This window comes from Ursus maritimus, unplaced genomic scaffold (genome assembly GCF_017311325.1).
Source record: "Ursus maritimus isolate PB19 unplaced genomic scaffold, ASM1731132v1 scaffold_4, whole genome shotgun sequence".
In the NCBI taxonomy this organism is placed as follows: Eukaryota; Metazoa; Chordata; class Mammalia; order Carnivora; family Ursidae; genus Ursus; species Ursus maritimus.
This window is the reverse complement of record NW_024426552.1, coordinates 43,182,320-43,198,345: the sequence shown is the minus strand read 5'-3', so window position 1 is coordinate 43,198,345 and position 16,026 is coordinate 43,182,320. Positions and strand designations below refer to the sequence as shown.

Sequence of the window (16,026 nt, the reverse complement as noted above, 5' to 3'; positions counted from 1 at the left end):
CTTTAATCAGATATACTGTCACTTCTCTTGTGGTTCTTTTAAGATTTGTGACCATGAATGCACAATACTTCTTCAGTCTACTAGACATATAGAATTAGAGAACAGTAGAAGCAGTTGGGTTGGAGGGTAAATTGCAAATGAAATAAGTAGGGATGACCCAACTAGAATGTTCTACAGATGGTCTTCCTGTCTACAGACAGTGATGATGCAGAGAATGGTGACCTACCATCTCCTGAAGTACAATTTATTTTTTTATATTTCTTTCTTAAATAGGTTAACAGGCAGAAGAAAGATTTTAATGAAATACATGGAAAACCATGCTAAAAGAGTCAGTCAAATGATACCAGAGGATTGGAAATCTTTCTTAGAGATCTTTGAAATGGGATAAAATAGCATTTATTTATAATATAAAAATAAAAAAATATATTTATTTATTATATAAGATTTATATCTGCATCCTTCCTGATGACTTGTAGTTGAAGTCTACAGTCTCTTGAGATTCTTTAAGGCACATGAAAATTGTCACCTTGTAAAATAAGTGTAAAACTAATATGAGATGGCAGCAGTTAGGTTAATAAAATTCGGATGGTGAAAAATTGTTTATTTTAGGAAATAATTTTGCATGTCTGTTATAGTTTAAATTTAAATATATAATTAAGTAGCATTTGAAATAAGGTTAATTGTTCTGCTCTTAATACAAGTATCTCATATTTTATAAAACAAATAAATAAAAACAGCAGTTGAATCTTTTAAATATTCAAAACTATTCAGCAAATTAAGTGTTTCTTCTTGTAAAAATAGAATGAGGAACCTGTTTCCAAATTTTAGGAATCTGAATGTGCAATTCATATCTACAACTGACCAACATACTTATCTTTATGAAAAGTAATTTAAAAACTTAAAAATACAAAATTATGAGATAGGATATAACTATCAAATAAACTTGTCAAAATATAATCTAAACTCAGAGATAGAAAATAGTCAATCATTCACTATTTACATAAAGAAGTCTTGAGAGAGGAAGTAAAAAAGAAAGGTCAGCAATTCACATGAGCGTTACAAAGTAAAAGGTAATACATATCTTAGAGTAGAGGAGTTAAATAAGTTTTTTAAAGGTAAAATAAAATGGAATGAAAAGTACACTTCTATCCACATATAGATATATTTATCATCCTTGTCATATCATTAACTGGCTTTAATGAAAGATCACTTAAGAAATATATAAGCTGGATTACTAAAAAGATGAATGCATATAATTCAAATCATGTCATAATTATTGGAGGAAAAATTTTCTATCTTAGGGTATACTTTGGAAATGACTCAGTGTAACAATATATAGCAGAGCATAAAGGTATCATAGTCATGGAGTCTCCCCTTAGGTCAATTAGAACGTCAAAATAATTAGAATAGTATTATGTACATTATGGAACTTTCAATTATTTTGTTTTTAATCTTTCATAACTGAAAACTTTGCTCAGTGCCTAAAAGAACAAATGTGTGGTCAAACAACTAGGCTCTCTTTCATAAAACTAGACAAGTGAAATGTCAACATCCACTCCCTCTCATATCACTATTTAATCATTTATTACTTTATACATATTTTAAGGACTTGTCTATTAAGTAATATTTCAGGCACTCAGTTCTTGAAAATGTATATTGAATCAGATATCATCTAATCTTTTTTTTACTTAGGTGAGCTCTCACTTCTAAAGCAGAGAACGAAAGACTGAGTGTTGGCTGCTCCACGGTGGGCATACCGTCTCAAACACTCAAATGTGCAGCTTGTTTTCACTACCCGGCATATAGCGCAGTCCTGGGCACAGCCTCGGCACTGAGCATATTTGTTTGCTAAGTAACACATAGAGGTAGATGGGAAAAACAATGACATTATTATTTTGTAAAATGTGTTCAGGGCATGCTTCATGAATGTGTGACTTACCCACCCGCACAGTTCCCTCTCCCCACTTAGGGTTTTAATGCTCAGCAACTGCCATCTTGAAATTCTTAATAATTTTATCTTTGAACTCATGTTTTGTAAGTGAAGTGTGACAGGACAATGAGTACACCCTGGGGCTTGGAGCCCTGGCTTTAGGCAAGGTCCAGCCTCTGGTCACCTTCCCACACCTCCAAGATGTGTGTTTCCAGGCAAACTCCCCTGCTCTACATCATGTAGTCTTCCAATTCCTGCCGCACCCCTTCATTGCTGCCACCCTCCAGCTGGGTTAGGTGATTGTGTTGACCACTGAGGAGGCAGGATCACATTTCTGGGTTATCTTCTGTCTCCAGTGGGGACTCGGACATGTGCGCAGGCAGGATCTAGGTTAGGTCCACTAGCCCCAGGGAGTGCAAATCTGTGCGTGTGTGTGCGTGCGTGCGTGCGTGTGTGTGTTGGCCGTCTGTGTTCTCAGGCCATGTCCTTCTGGGGGCAAGTTTCTCACCCACCACCCTATGCAGGTAGCTTTCTGGAAAGGCAGTTTAGAGACCTTAGAGGCTCTTCCTTCCACTGTGGACTGGGAAGCCGTGGGAACCTGGGGGTGTCTTCGTTCTTCCTAAAAGAATCCCTGTGCAGAGGGAGTGCCCACTCACTGGACTGGCTCAGTGCCTGGTGAGACCTCTCTCCCTCCTTCCAACCTTTCTGAGTATGGCTTACATTTGTCTGTTCTGGTCTACTTGAGAAAACTTTAGGGACTATGATGGGAGAGGAGAGACTACAGGAAAAGAATTTCATGATTTTGATGATTCCGCAGATGAGTTAAATGTTTTTATATTTGAATTTAAAGGTGGCATTGAGCAATATAAAGATGAATGGCAAAGTTTATGCTAATAGTTTGAAATTGTATTTTTTTTTGTTACTTATAAGGACATAAAATGGCAATTAAAAAGCATCATGACAAGTTAAGAGAGAAATTGCAGAAGGAAAAGGCTTTATATTTTAGTACCTTTAATGACCCTTTTTTCCTGTCTTTTGAACAAAGGGTCCTGCAGTTTCATTTTTCACTGGGCATCACAAATTATGTAGCTGGAATTGACTGTTTAGAATCCAAACCAAATAGAAAAGTGCTGAGGAATACATGGAAAAAAGAAAAAGCTATTTAATCTAAAGATTCTATATGGAATTTCAGTCTGATTAAAAGGTCAGTAATTTGTTTTCAATCTTTATAAATTAGAGGACTTGAGTATGAGGACATTTCACATTTTCAATAATGATCAGGATAATCTGTCAACCTTGAAAATCTTTTAGTTTAAATCTTACACATTAATGCTTTTTCAATCCTTTATAATTTTTAAAACAAAGGAGGCTTTTGGAAAAAATATTTTTCAAAATCTCATAAAAACCAGCTATCTAAATCAGCCAGTTTGTTTTGTAGGCCGAGTTTAGTTATGAAATTAAATTGGCTTCCATCTCCAATCAAAGAACTGTATTGGAAATGAGCAAATAATTGGCTATACATATGCCTACCATACAGTAGAGCCTTATATCCTATGGCACATACAGATTCTGCATGGTACAATCATATATATTTACCTTCACTGCTAACCACATTTGTTTTTGCAGGATTATAAAATATTTTACTAAACAATCTTCTACCACTACTTTTCAATTTCTATGAACAAATGCCATTAACATTGTTAATGTAGTAGTAGAGGCATTATAATAGCAATAAGATCTTATTAGTTTATACTAAAGAAAATACTTGGTCATCTTTCCTGCAAAATGTGCAAATGAGAATTCTTCAGAGAAACAGGTGATAATTCTAAGAGCCAACTGCTTAAAATGAAGTTCAGGATTAAACACATTTTTCCAGCAATGTATGATCACCAAGAAAAACCATGATTGCTATTAAAGGATGGGTTAGTGTTGATTAAAACTTTTGTTGAAAATTCTAAGCACAGCACCAGAGGATTTAGTCAGCATGAAATTTAGTACGTGCTAAAGAAAATACATGCAATAATATTTTCTTGTTACTTTCTAGACAAATGTCTGCTTAAATTTAAGGCTTTGCCCTTTTTATTCCCACTACCTGGAATAGTCTTTTATATATGCCCAGGTTTTCTCTCAAGTGTTATGTTATCAAGAGAGGTAGTTTTGGCTTTCCCCATGTAAAATGCTTCTTCTTTTTCTTCCAAATCTCCTACTCTGCTTGGTTCTTCTTCATGGGACATCACTACTTGCCGTTAGAATATTGTATCCACAAAAGCAGGGGCACTTAACTGGTTTTTGTTTGTTTGTTTTTCTCCTTTATTTGCTATACCTCTATTACATAGAAGAGTTCCTGGCACACAGTATATATTCAATAAATATTTTTGAATGAATGAATTAATAAATGAATGAATCAAAGATAATTCAAACCATTTCCAATTTCTGTTAGTGCAAGTCAATGAAAAAATGGATGTTGAGAATATTCTTAGTCAAAACCACATCATCTTTGCTCTCAAAAAGCTCACATATTGGTTGGAAAAGCAAAATATTAAAAAATATTTGGTTATGGTTCAGTGACATAGAAACATGTGTGCTATCGAACATAACTGACTGGGAGCAGTTCAATTTCTGCACGCGTTGACTGAGAGCTGAGCCACTGACTAATCTCAGCAAATTAACTGCTAAAGTCTAACGGACTTTTCTAGATCATTCATTTACTCAAAGGATGCATGCCACAAAAAGACACTAGACTTGGAAGTAATTTAACATTTCTCAGGAGTAAAAAAAGTTTGCAATCATCCAAACTCTATTATAATTTAATATTTGGCTGGACCATAAAGTTATTTAGTTATGATTAACTAGACCGATATTTCAATTATCTTCCATAAAAAAATATTCAGCACACTTTTCAGAGCAGAAATACTTCCTATGGAGATAGGAACATTTTATACTTCGATATAAGATGTTGTAGTTTTTGATATGCAATCTTCTTGTGTTTAAAAAATAATGAAATATACAAATAATACAGCATCTCTCTTAAATGATCATTATTGCCTTTAAAAAAAAACTTATGTCATTGGATTGTAATCAGTGTATATTTAGTAAGCATTTAAAACTTTTATACTGATTTTTTTCTTACTTTGAATAGACTTGTGCAGATTTTGGAAAAATAATTATTTGCTGTCAAGAATTTTACAGGACTGTGAGAGATATCCAGAGATAAAATAATTTAAAATACAGATATAAAGACAAATGAATATTTATAGTGTCCCTAATTACCTACTCCAGCAATGTATAAAAGGTTGGCTTTTGAAATAGACTGTATTTCCAAAATGCAGTGAACTACAAATCATATAGACATCTCAAGTTTATAAATACATACAAATTCTGTTTATTTAAATCTATTTTCAATGTTAGTTCAATTAATTATTGCTCCCTGAGCAAATATATGAAATCTCCAATCAAAATGTGAGCCTAAGGCAAGACCTATATAGAATAGTCACCCAATGGCAGAGATGGGAGTATTAAATGTATATTTTAAGAAACCAAGGAATTAGACAACCTGGTTCTGATGATAATTGCCTTAAAGACCCGTTAGCAAATATCAGCAGAATTGGTTTGTAATTTAGCATTTCTTTCACTTTGAACATGGTCCCTGAAGGTTTTTGCACATGTCAGGATATCTACAAACACAATTTGTTTCAGGTTGAGTATCCATGATTAACATTTTCCTTTACTGTCTATGACCTGAATAATTCCTTTTACTGAACTACACACCTTAGTTTTCCTATCATGCACTGAAGATTAAAATAAAATGTTTTCTAGGTGTTGCTTTCTAAATGAAACACCTTTAAAAACCATTTGAATAAACTATGAAAATAGAAGATTGCAAAAATAGCTCTTAGGGATTGTAGAAGTCAGTTAATTAAGGTTTATTGCAAAGATTCCTAATTATGAGAGTCATAGTTTTAAATCTATAATCTTATTTATCCAACTGGAATCAGAATAATCAAGGAATGTTTCTCCTAACTACAGCTAAGTGGTTGTAAGTGATTTGGAAATTTTTTTATATTTGTTTAATTATAAACAGATAGCAAACAATTAAGTCAGGGTTATTCAATATGGTTTCCTTAATGTTTCTTAAATGTGAGGAAAGATATATACATATTAGTCAACTACATGAAGGAAAAGGCACTTCAATGCAAATGTCCTCTTTATCTCCATGTTCTCCACTGTGCACACAAAAAGTAGTAAAAACATAATATAGTTATCTATATATTTTGGTCTCTAATATTTTATTTCCTTATTTATACAAGTATCACCTCATGAACAATATTATTACTTTGCTGATCTTTCCCCTATTTGTGGCCCTGATCATATAGCAGTGTCTTCAGCAAATGGGTGATTCTCTAACTTTTCTTGGCTATTTTATAGACACCCACTCCTTTCTCCAAATTTTAAGTTAAGTCTTCAGCTCACATTCTGCTGTACCTCTGCAATATGTCAACTTTTTACATGCCTTTGGTACATTAGTCATCAGTACCTAATCCCTCAATTGCTCAACATATGCTTGGCTCCTTTTGCTCAGAATCCTTTCCCTTGTCCCAGTCTCTTTTTGCCTACTCATCTGTCAGAACAAAACTTAATTTAAATGCCAGTTCCTCAGGAAGACCTTATTCCCCAGACTTAGAGAATACATGCTCTCAGAGCACTTTGCTCTTCCCTTTAGTGGGACTTATCACATAGTAAGTATATATTTATCAAATTATTATTTTTTAATTATCTGCCTCCCCACCAGAGTGTAAGGGTCATAAAGGCTCACTCAGCAATGCATATATGTTGAATAAATTAAAGGTTTGTGAAGAGCATGTTTCACTTTTCCATTTTAGCCTAAAAACAATGATATATAACCTACTGATAATGAGAAACATCTTTGACTGTGGTCCTCTCAGTCCAACAAAATTGCAATGTGTTATCTACAGATAACTTTTGGAAACTGACTTTCAAGTTGCTTCAAAGAGATTTTCCAAAGATACCCAAGTGAGATGATGGAAAATGCCTTCCTCAATTTGCAACAGTAAAACTATTATCTTATTAAGGCTGGCACACATTATAACAGCTGAAGTCTGGTTCTGGAAGACTCCAGTTACTATAAACCCCCCCCTTTTTTTACCCAACACTAGGATATGATATTAAAAGCATAACTGATACATGCACAGATTGAGCTATTTTATACCATTACCCTTGCTTAAAGTATTTGCATTTTTAAAGATGTGATATTCTAATGTCAGAATTTCAGCACAGTGAGATAAGGCCTTCTTGGTGTCTCAAAATTGTGATGTGGGGATAGTCACTCATACTTGTAAAGCTGATAACAATACTTTTTTGTTGTTGTTGTTGTTAGGGCTAGGTAAATGTATTTTAATATTCAGTGGCTCACTGCCATCCTGTATAAAGGACTATTTTTGTTGTTTTTTAAAGTTTTTACTTGAATTCTAGTTAGTTAACATACAGTGTTATATCAGTTTCAGGTGTACAATGTACTGATTCAATTCCATACATCACCTCGTGCTCACGATGAAAAGTGCACTTCTTAACCAATATCCCCTATTTGACCCATCCCTCTATTTCCCTCCCCTCTGATAATCACCAGTTTGTTCTCTATAGTTAAGAGTCTGTTTCTTGGTTTGTCTCACTCTCTCTCTTTTTTTCCCTTTGCTCATTTATTTTTTGTTTCTTAAATTCTACATGTGAGTGAAATCATATGGCATTTGTCTTTCTCTGACTCACTTATTTTGCTTAGCAAAATGTCTAGCTCTATCCATGTCATTGCAAATGGCACAATTTCATTCTTCTTTATGGCTGAATCATATTCCATTGTATGTACACCACATCTTCTTTATCCATTTATCATACATGAACACCTGGGCTGCTTCCATAGTTTGGCTATTGTAAATAATGCTGCTATAAACATGGGCATGTGTGTATCCCTTTGAATCAGTGTTTTGTATCCTTTGGATAAATACCTAGTAGTGCAATTGCTGGGTCATAGGGTAGTTCTATTTTTAACTTTTTAAGGAACCTCCATACTGTTTTCCAGAGCGGCTGCACCAGTTTGCATTCCCACCAATAGGGCAAGAGGGTTCTTTTTTCTCCACATCCTCACCAATACTTGTTGGGTTTTGTGTTGTTGATTTTAGCCATTCTGACAGGTGTGAGGTGATATCTCATCGTAGTTTGATTTGCATTTCCCTGATGGTAAGTGATGATGAGCATCTTTTCATGTATCTGTTGGCCATCTGGATGTCTTTGGAGAAATGGCTATTCATGTCTTCTGCCCATTTTAATTGGATTATTTGTTTTAGGGGTGTTAGAGTCTTATAAGTTCTTTATCTATTTTGGATCCTAAGCCTTTATTGTATATATCATTTACAAATATCTTCTCCCATTCCTTAGGTAGTCTTTTAGATTTGTAGACTGTTTCCTTCACTGTGCAGAAGCTTTTTATTTTATGTAGTCCCAACAGTTTATTTTTGCTTTTGTTTCCCTTGCCTCAGGAGACTATCTAGAAAAAAGTTGCATGGCTGATGTGAAAGAGGTTACTGTCTATGTTCTCTTCTAGAATTTTTATGGTTTCAGGTATCACACTTAGGTCTTTAATTCATTTTGAGTTTATTTTTGTGTATGGTGTAAGAAAGTGGTCCAGTTTCCTTCTTTTGTATGTTGCTCTCCAGTTTTCTCAACATCATTTGTTGAAGAGACTTTTTCCCACTAGATATTCTTTCTTGTTTGTTGAAGATCAATTGACCATATAGTTGTGGGTTCATTTCTGGGTTTTCTATCCTGTTCAATTGATCTATGTGTCTATTTTTGTGCCAATACCATACTATCTTGATCACTACAGCTTTGTAATATAACTTGAGGTCCAGAATTGTGATGCCTCCAGCTTTGCTTTTCTTTTTTCGAGATTGCTTTGGCTGTTTGGGGTCTTTTGTGGTTTCATTCAAATTTTAGGGTTGTTTATTATAGTTCTGTGAAAAATACTGGTGGTTTTTGATAGGGATTACATTAAACATGAAGATTGCTTTGGGTCGTATAGACATTTTGATAATATTTGTTCTTCCAACCCATGAGCATGGAATGTCTTTCCAGTTCTCTGTGTTGTCTTCAATGTCTTTCATCAGTGTTTTATAGTTTTCAGAGTACAGGTCTGTCACCTCTTTGGTTAGGTTTATTCCTAGGTATATTATGGTTTTTGGTGCAACTGTAAATGGGCGTGATTCCTTGATTTCTCCTTCTGCTGCTTCATTATTGGGTATAGAAATGCAACAGATTTCCGTACATTGACTTTGTATCCTACAACTTTACTGATTTTGTTTATCAGTTCTAGATTTTTGGTGGAATTTTTCAGGTTTTCCATGTAGAGTATCACTGCAAATAGTCAACTGCAAATAGTGAGTTTTACTTCTTCCTTGCTGATTACGATGACTTTTATTTCTTTTTGTTGTCTGATTGCTGTGGCTAGATTTTCTAGCAATACGTTGAATAAAAGTCATAAGAGTGGACATCCTTGTCTTGTTCCCGCTGGTCGTATTTTATTAATTTTTGTGGCAATATTTTAGTTCAGGTAGGTCCTTTGTGTACTTTTCAAATAGAATTTAAATATATTTAGATATTTCTTACTATTTATATCTAAAACACAGTTAAGAATAATTGTTTCTTAATATTCTTCAACAAAGTGAAATTTACTGGGGAGGACTGCTTAATAATATTATCCTTCCAGAATGTATAGTTTCAATATACGGATACTGTATTTTATTTTGTGCCTAATTAACCTTCTGTCTTCAAAGCGAATCAGTTATAATGAATTCTCTCATTTTAAAGTGAGAAACAATTAATATTCTGTCCTTGGCTAAGTGGAAAAGTAGACTAAATGAACTCTCTTTTAATCCTAGAACGAAAGGCTGCTCAATGCAATATGTATGAAAGTATGTAAAGATAGGTATATATATTTTTAAGTGATATACTGTTTTTATCCTCCATACTTAAGAATGGTTGTTCTGAGTTATATTTTTTGACCCAAAGGCAGCCAAAAGCCCTGAGATATAATCTGCTAACACAGAGAGGAACAGAAGATGCTAATCTCTTTTATCCTGAAGATATATTTGACCAGATTTTGTTGATACTATGGGAAAGAAGGGGAAAAAAAAAAGAGGAAATAGGAATTCCTTTTTAAAAGCCATAAAGCAAATTCTATGATGTGTAGTTATTGCTAAATGAAGGGTAAAATTGCATGGTAAATACAAGATGATTGTATTTGGCTTTGCTTTATTTATCAGATGTATTTCTGAAGATAGCAAGGTGAATTTATGTGTAATAATTTAAATAAAAGTCACATTCATTTAAAAAGTTTTAAATAAAATATTAAAGCTTCATTCTACACATTTTATAGGTTTAGCAACTTTTTAAAAAATTTTGCAATTATTATAGATTCACAAAAATACATATAGTGAGATCCCATACACCATTTACTCAGCCTCCCCAGTGATAACTCTTTGCATAACTATGGTACAAAATCAAAACCAGATAATTTACATTAGTAAAATCCATGGCCTTGTGCGTGTGTGTGTGTGTAGCTCTCTGCAATTTATCACATATGTAGCTTCATGTAATTACCACAACAATCAAGATATGTTACTGTATAATCACCACAAGACTCTCTCCTGCCCTTCATGGCCATATCCCTCTCCCCCAATCCCCAGTTCTGGCCACCACTTATCTATTCTTCATATCTATAATTATGTCATTTCAAGAATGATATATAAATGAATCGCACAGGATGCATCCCTTTGAAATTATCTTTTTCACTCAGCATAGAGCCCTTCAAGTTCATCTAAGTTGTGTGTATCAATAATTTGTTCCTTTTTATTGCTGAGTAATGAAATCAACCTTGCTGGGACCTTATTCTTGAATTCTAGCCTCTAGAACTCTGACAAAATAAATTTCTGTTGTTTAAGCCACATAGTCTGTGGCATTTGTTACAGCATAAGAATAGTTTTATCTTTATAAATTTGTCTCATATATATGTGCTCATATACAACAATACTTTCTGCTATAAGACAATCATTTGTGAGTTCACATAATTTATGAATGCTTCTCAAAGGGAATTTTTAAAATCTTTTTATGATGCTTTTCCTGTATCATGTACTGCAATAAATCGTGTTATGAGGGAGTTAAAGAGAATATATACTTATGAAAACCATAGGGGTATTCGTGCTTAACTATGTTGCAGTAAAAATCTATACTGTTATTAAGGGAACATTTAACTGAAAGCAATTGGATTCTTTAAAAAGACCGTTCAACAACTTTTTACAAATGGTACAATAGCATTTGGATATATTTCTGGATTTTTTTCTTGCTATTTCTTTTAAGAGTAGATCACAGTTAAGCATGTAGGCTGCAATGTTTTTACAACATAGATATGAATTATAATTAACATGAATTCTTATTATTTGCTTTATTTGATAGGGAAAAGGAATGGCAGGATAAATGGAGTAACTGAATTTCAATTCACTTTGCAACATTTTTTTTACCAACATTTTTTATATCCGATATTTGTTGGTAAGTAATATGGACTTGCTCATTAAGATGTATTTGTATAGGATTATATCTAAAGCAATGCATAAACATTGGAGAGAAGCATTATATCTAATTAACCTTACTAATAAGTAATATAAAAAATATCTTCCTGGACCTTAGAAAATGGTAAGGACAACAACCAGAAGATCACCTCTTTAGTGTACAGAGTATACAACTGTACCTCAGTGAATAGAGGTCCACCAGGGATATTAGGCATCAAAAGGGAATTACGGGTTTGTTTAGAGAGAACAGCAGATGGAACTTACCATCTTGATCCGTGGTCACTGTAATAGCTGTGAATGGCTTGGGAGAAAAACTCAACTCAGAAACTCCATTCATGGCTTCTATTTCAAAGGTGTAATTCACGTGAGACACAAAGTCAAGTACTATCACAGAATTGTTGATCAGGCCAGAATGTCTTGGGATGAAGCGGAGTCCTCCACCACAGTCCTCACACTGGCTGGTGTCTAAGCCACATTTCTTACAGATTACACTGTATGTGAGATCTTTTCTCCCTCCTGTGTCACTTGGTGGGCTCCATTCCAAAATAAGGGCTGTTTCATTGATGTTAAAAGCCACGTTCCTAGGAGCTGAAGGTGGCCCTAGAGAAAAGCAATTAAAAAACAAATGTACATGTGTAGGACAATGAATTAGAAGAGTGCTAACTTGAAAACTTCATCAGTAAACATTTGTCTTGTACATTAGTTTGAGCTCTTCTGATGGGAGCCATAAAGAAATATGGTAAAAATATCTGGTTAAGCTTAGTAAGAAAGGAGTCTTGAGGGGGAAGATGGTCTATATCTTAACTTTTGGTATATGAATATTTATATTTAGTATATGTGAATATTTAATATCAAAAGCCAAAAGTCTCCAAAAGATACGATAATTATACTTAGAAAATTTGCTTATTGGAATATATCATAAGCAAACATTGTTTTAAATTATGTGATGGTTTTAATTACATTTTAATAATTATATCACCATTTTCAAAATTTGAAAAATACTAACATACATATATAGAAACACAATATGTCTCTATTTTTCCATATGGATCACACTGCATAAAGTACTTAATATCCTTTAACTACTCCAGTCTTTTCTTAAAATTGTTGTCAATAGTCTTTTACACTTATATGAGTACTTCAAATCCTAATTTTGTATCATTCCTTGCATAAACCTTAACTGAAGGTTACTTCACACATAACATATGTGTGAAATGTGAAATAATACAGAATCCTTTCTGTAAAAGACTATGCTTTCGATAGATTCATTGCATAAATATAATAAAATAACATTCCTGTCATATTTTAGAAGAATTAGTTTTAAGAAATCTAAAACAATTCTTTAAATTTTTGCTATCAAGAAAATTCGCTTAGAAGGTGGGATAGTATTATCTGCAACATTCTTTCCATAGAGAGAAATTCCAGTTTGGGTAGAGGGTCCTTTTTGATCTCAAGATACAGTCATTCACTCATGAAATAAATATTTTTTAACTGACTACTATGCATGCCAGATAACCTGCTAGATCTTGGACTTACAGTGTGAATGTAACAAACAAATTCCTACTTTGTTATATACATCTAAGTTGAATGGCAGGCAAATAAACACATTAAACGGAAGAATAAAATTCAAATTATAGTAAGTACAATTGCAAAAATCAAAAGGAAAGGAGGTGAAATAAACATTATCAGGAGGACTGGGGTGTCTGGGTGGCTCAGTTGGTTGAGTGTCTGACTCTTGGTTTCAGCTCAGGTCATGATCTCAGGGTCATGGGATCAAGCCCCACATGGGGCTCCACGTTCAGTGTGGAGTCTTCTTGTTCCTCTCCCTCTTCTCCTCCCCCCACTCATGTGCTCTTTCTCTTTCTAAATAAATAAATAAATAAATAAATAAATAAATAAATAAATAAAATTTAAAACAACTCCCATTATCAGGAGGACCAATCTGAAAAACATTCTGAGAAAGCCTCATAGAGGTGGTGAGGAAGAGGATATCAGAGGAGTGAGGAGAGTATTAAGGGTAGAAGGTTCTTTAGTCAAGAAAGATCTTAAAATAGTCAAGGAACTGGCAGATAATCACTACAGCTAGAATGCGAAAGGAAAAAGTAAGAAGTGAGTTTTAAGGAAGAGGAAGGGGTTGGAAAGCGCGAGACTCCTAGGCTCATTGTAATGAGTCTGGATATTTTTCTACGCACAACAGGAACAGACTTAGAGAATTTATATATGGAGATAATGTGTTTTAAAAAGAATATTCTGGCTTTCTGGCTGCAGTGTAGGGAATAGTCTGAATAAGTGCAGGGAACTCATTAGTGAGATCTGTTATACAGTGTTACACAGCACAACATTACTCATAAATTTACATGACTATGTATTGGGTTTGAGATATCAAGAATTGTTATTTTATGTTTTCCTTTTTCTTTTTGTTGGATCCTGATAACCACAACGTGATGGGTAGGGGCCTCAGTCTCTGTATGTATATTACCTAAAGCCTGACCTAGAAATGGGATGGTTAACTTTTCTAACAGGTTTCTGCATACTTTGCTTTATGCCATTTCATGTTGCAGAGAGTTACAGAAGTGTCTTTCTTCAGAAAGGAAAATATGGAAGGCATTATAAGCTAGAGGACAGGGACATGTGTAGCTTTTTACCTCCACCTAGACTACGCCTGGGAGATAAAGATACATTATCATTATCATAATAAGGTCTTCCTACAGAATGACATATTCATATTGTTGCTCTTTTCTGTTTATAAGGGAAAACATGAATTATAATTCACTTATATTTTTATGAATAGGAAGAATGTTATCAATTATGTTATGGGTGTCTGCAAGTATATAACTGTCCGCCTGGAGATACTTAAAAAAAAAAAAAAAGCAGACACCCTTCTTACTCAAGGGCCCTCATACCAATTTGCATGACGATTAAATAGCTTTTTAATTGCTGTTAAATTATGCCAGCTAAACTGTGATTTCATGCAAATATTAAGCTGTAATGACATGCAGTGAATCATTTGCTAAGATTTAGAACTTGGAACAAAGAGAGACAATTAATTCTAATCCTCAGATTCAACTAAATTATGTGTCACTGCGCTTTTATGAATGTGGCCTGATTGCTTTGTTATCGTTTATAAATTATACAAAGATTATGTGACATTGGGAAAAAAAAAACTTGGCAGCAGTAACCCTTTTAAAGACATCTGTATTGAAAACTCTTAGGGATTTCCTTATGTTGATTTTTTTTTTCTTTAAAGGAAACAAGTAATTCACATAGAAGAAAAGCAATATCCACACTTCACCCTCCAGATTGACTTCATAAGAGAAGGGCAATTATTCTGATTTGTAACTAGATGTTTTTCAAGTCCATCATATAAAAACTTTACATTAAATATACAATTTTATTTCTACTAGGATACCTAGAAAATATATCTTTAATCTTCTTTTTATTTTTTGCTTCAATTTGGATTCCCCCTTTACACTTTTAAAGAATAAAGGAATAGTGCTCTAATAGCAAACTTATGAGAAGCCTGGGGGCAGTGCTGTCTTTTCTCTTCCCAGAAAAGCATCTGAGCCTGCAGTCCCCATCTTCCTCTGAGTAGCAGAGGCCAAGTAGGCTACAATTTTTATTTTGTTTTATTTCATTTTATGTAAAATGTTTTTAAACAGAACTGCATTTCCCAAAATATATCCTATGCAGTGTCTTTAGTGCTGTAAGCTATCACACAAAAAATGAGTTTAGTACTCCAATTAAGACTCCTCTGGCCAACTGACACTGAAACAAAAGTAACACAATTTGCTTCTCTTTGCTGAATCCAAAATTCCCGAACATTTGTTTATAGAACCTTATTTTCCAAGAAGCATCTATAGGAATACTAGCATTCTGCCGAACACTCTTACAGGCTGACACAGAAGGAGAGAAAACTTAAGGATCACATTTCAGTTACTACATTAATTGCTGTAGATTTATATTTCATGACTACAATCATAGAAATATGCTAACTCACAAATAAACCGGGGTCTTATTCATACTAACTAGAGACTGATTATTCACCTACTGTATAGCTAATTGTGCTTGCAGATGCATTTTCTAACCTTAAGAACAATGAAAATTTGATCCAAATAACTGAGGATATCAAGTCATGGAAGACTACTGTTTACTGAACTGTATTTTACCAGTTAGTCACTACTTGGCAAAAATTTAAATGTGTTTGTTAATTTAATGACTATCATAAATATAGTAGCTTAGTTTCTTAATAAAAAGGAAATTTCTTCTTATTTATGAGTTTACAAATGAGAGAAAAATAGTTCTATGTTGATCTATGACAAAGAGAATATTTAAAAAAATATAATGAACCATCTACAGATATTTAGGTAAATGCTTTGCAATGAGTAAGTTGTAAATTTTACTGAAGAAAGATAAATACATAAGAATAAATGAAAAGTACATCTCTAGATTTTAATAATGTACTAA

At 33.5% G+C, this 16,026-nt stretch overlaps 1 protein-coding gene across 1 annotated transcript in view; it reads right to left on the bottom strand.

The window, feature by feature from the left end:
* EPHA6 (EPH receptor A6) overlaps positions 1–16,026 on the bottom strand; it is an 829,344-nt gene that overhangs the window by 422,900 nt on the left and 390,418 nt on the right. Inside the window, exon 5 of the mRNA XM_040621133.1 lies at positions 11,827–12,162. Within this exon, the coding sequence (XP_040477067.1) occupies positions 11,827–12,162 (336 nt within the window). The remainder of the gene's footprint in view (positions 1–11,826; positions 12,163–16,026) is intronic.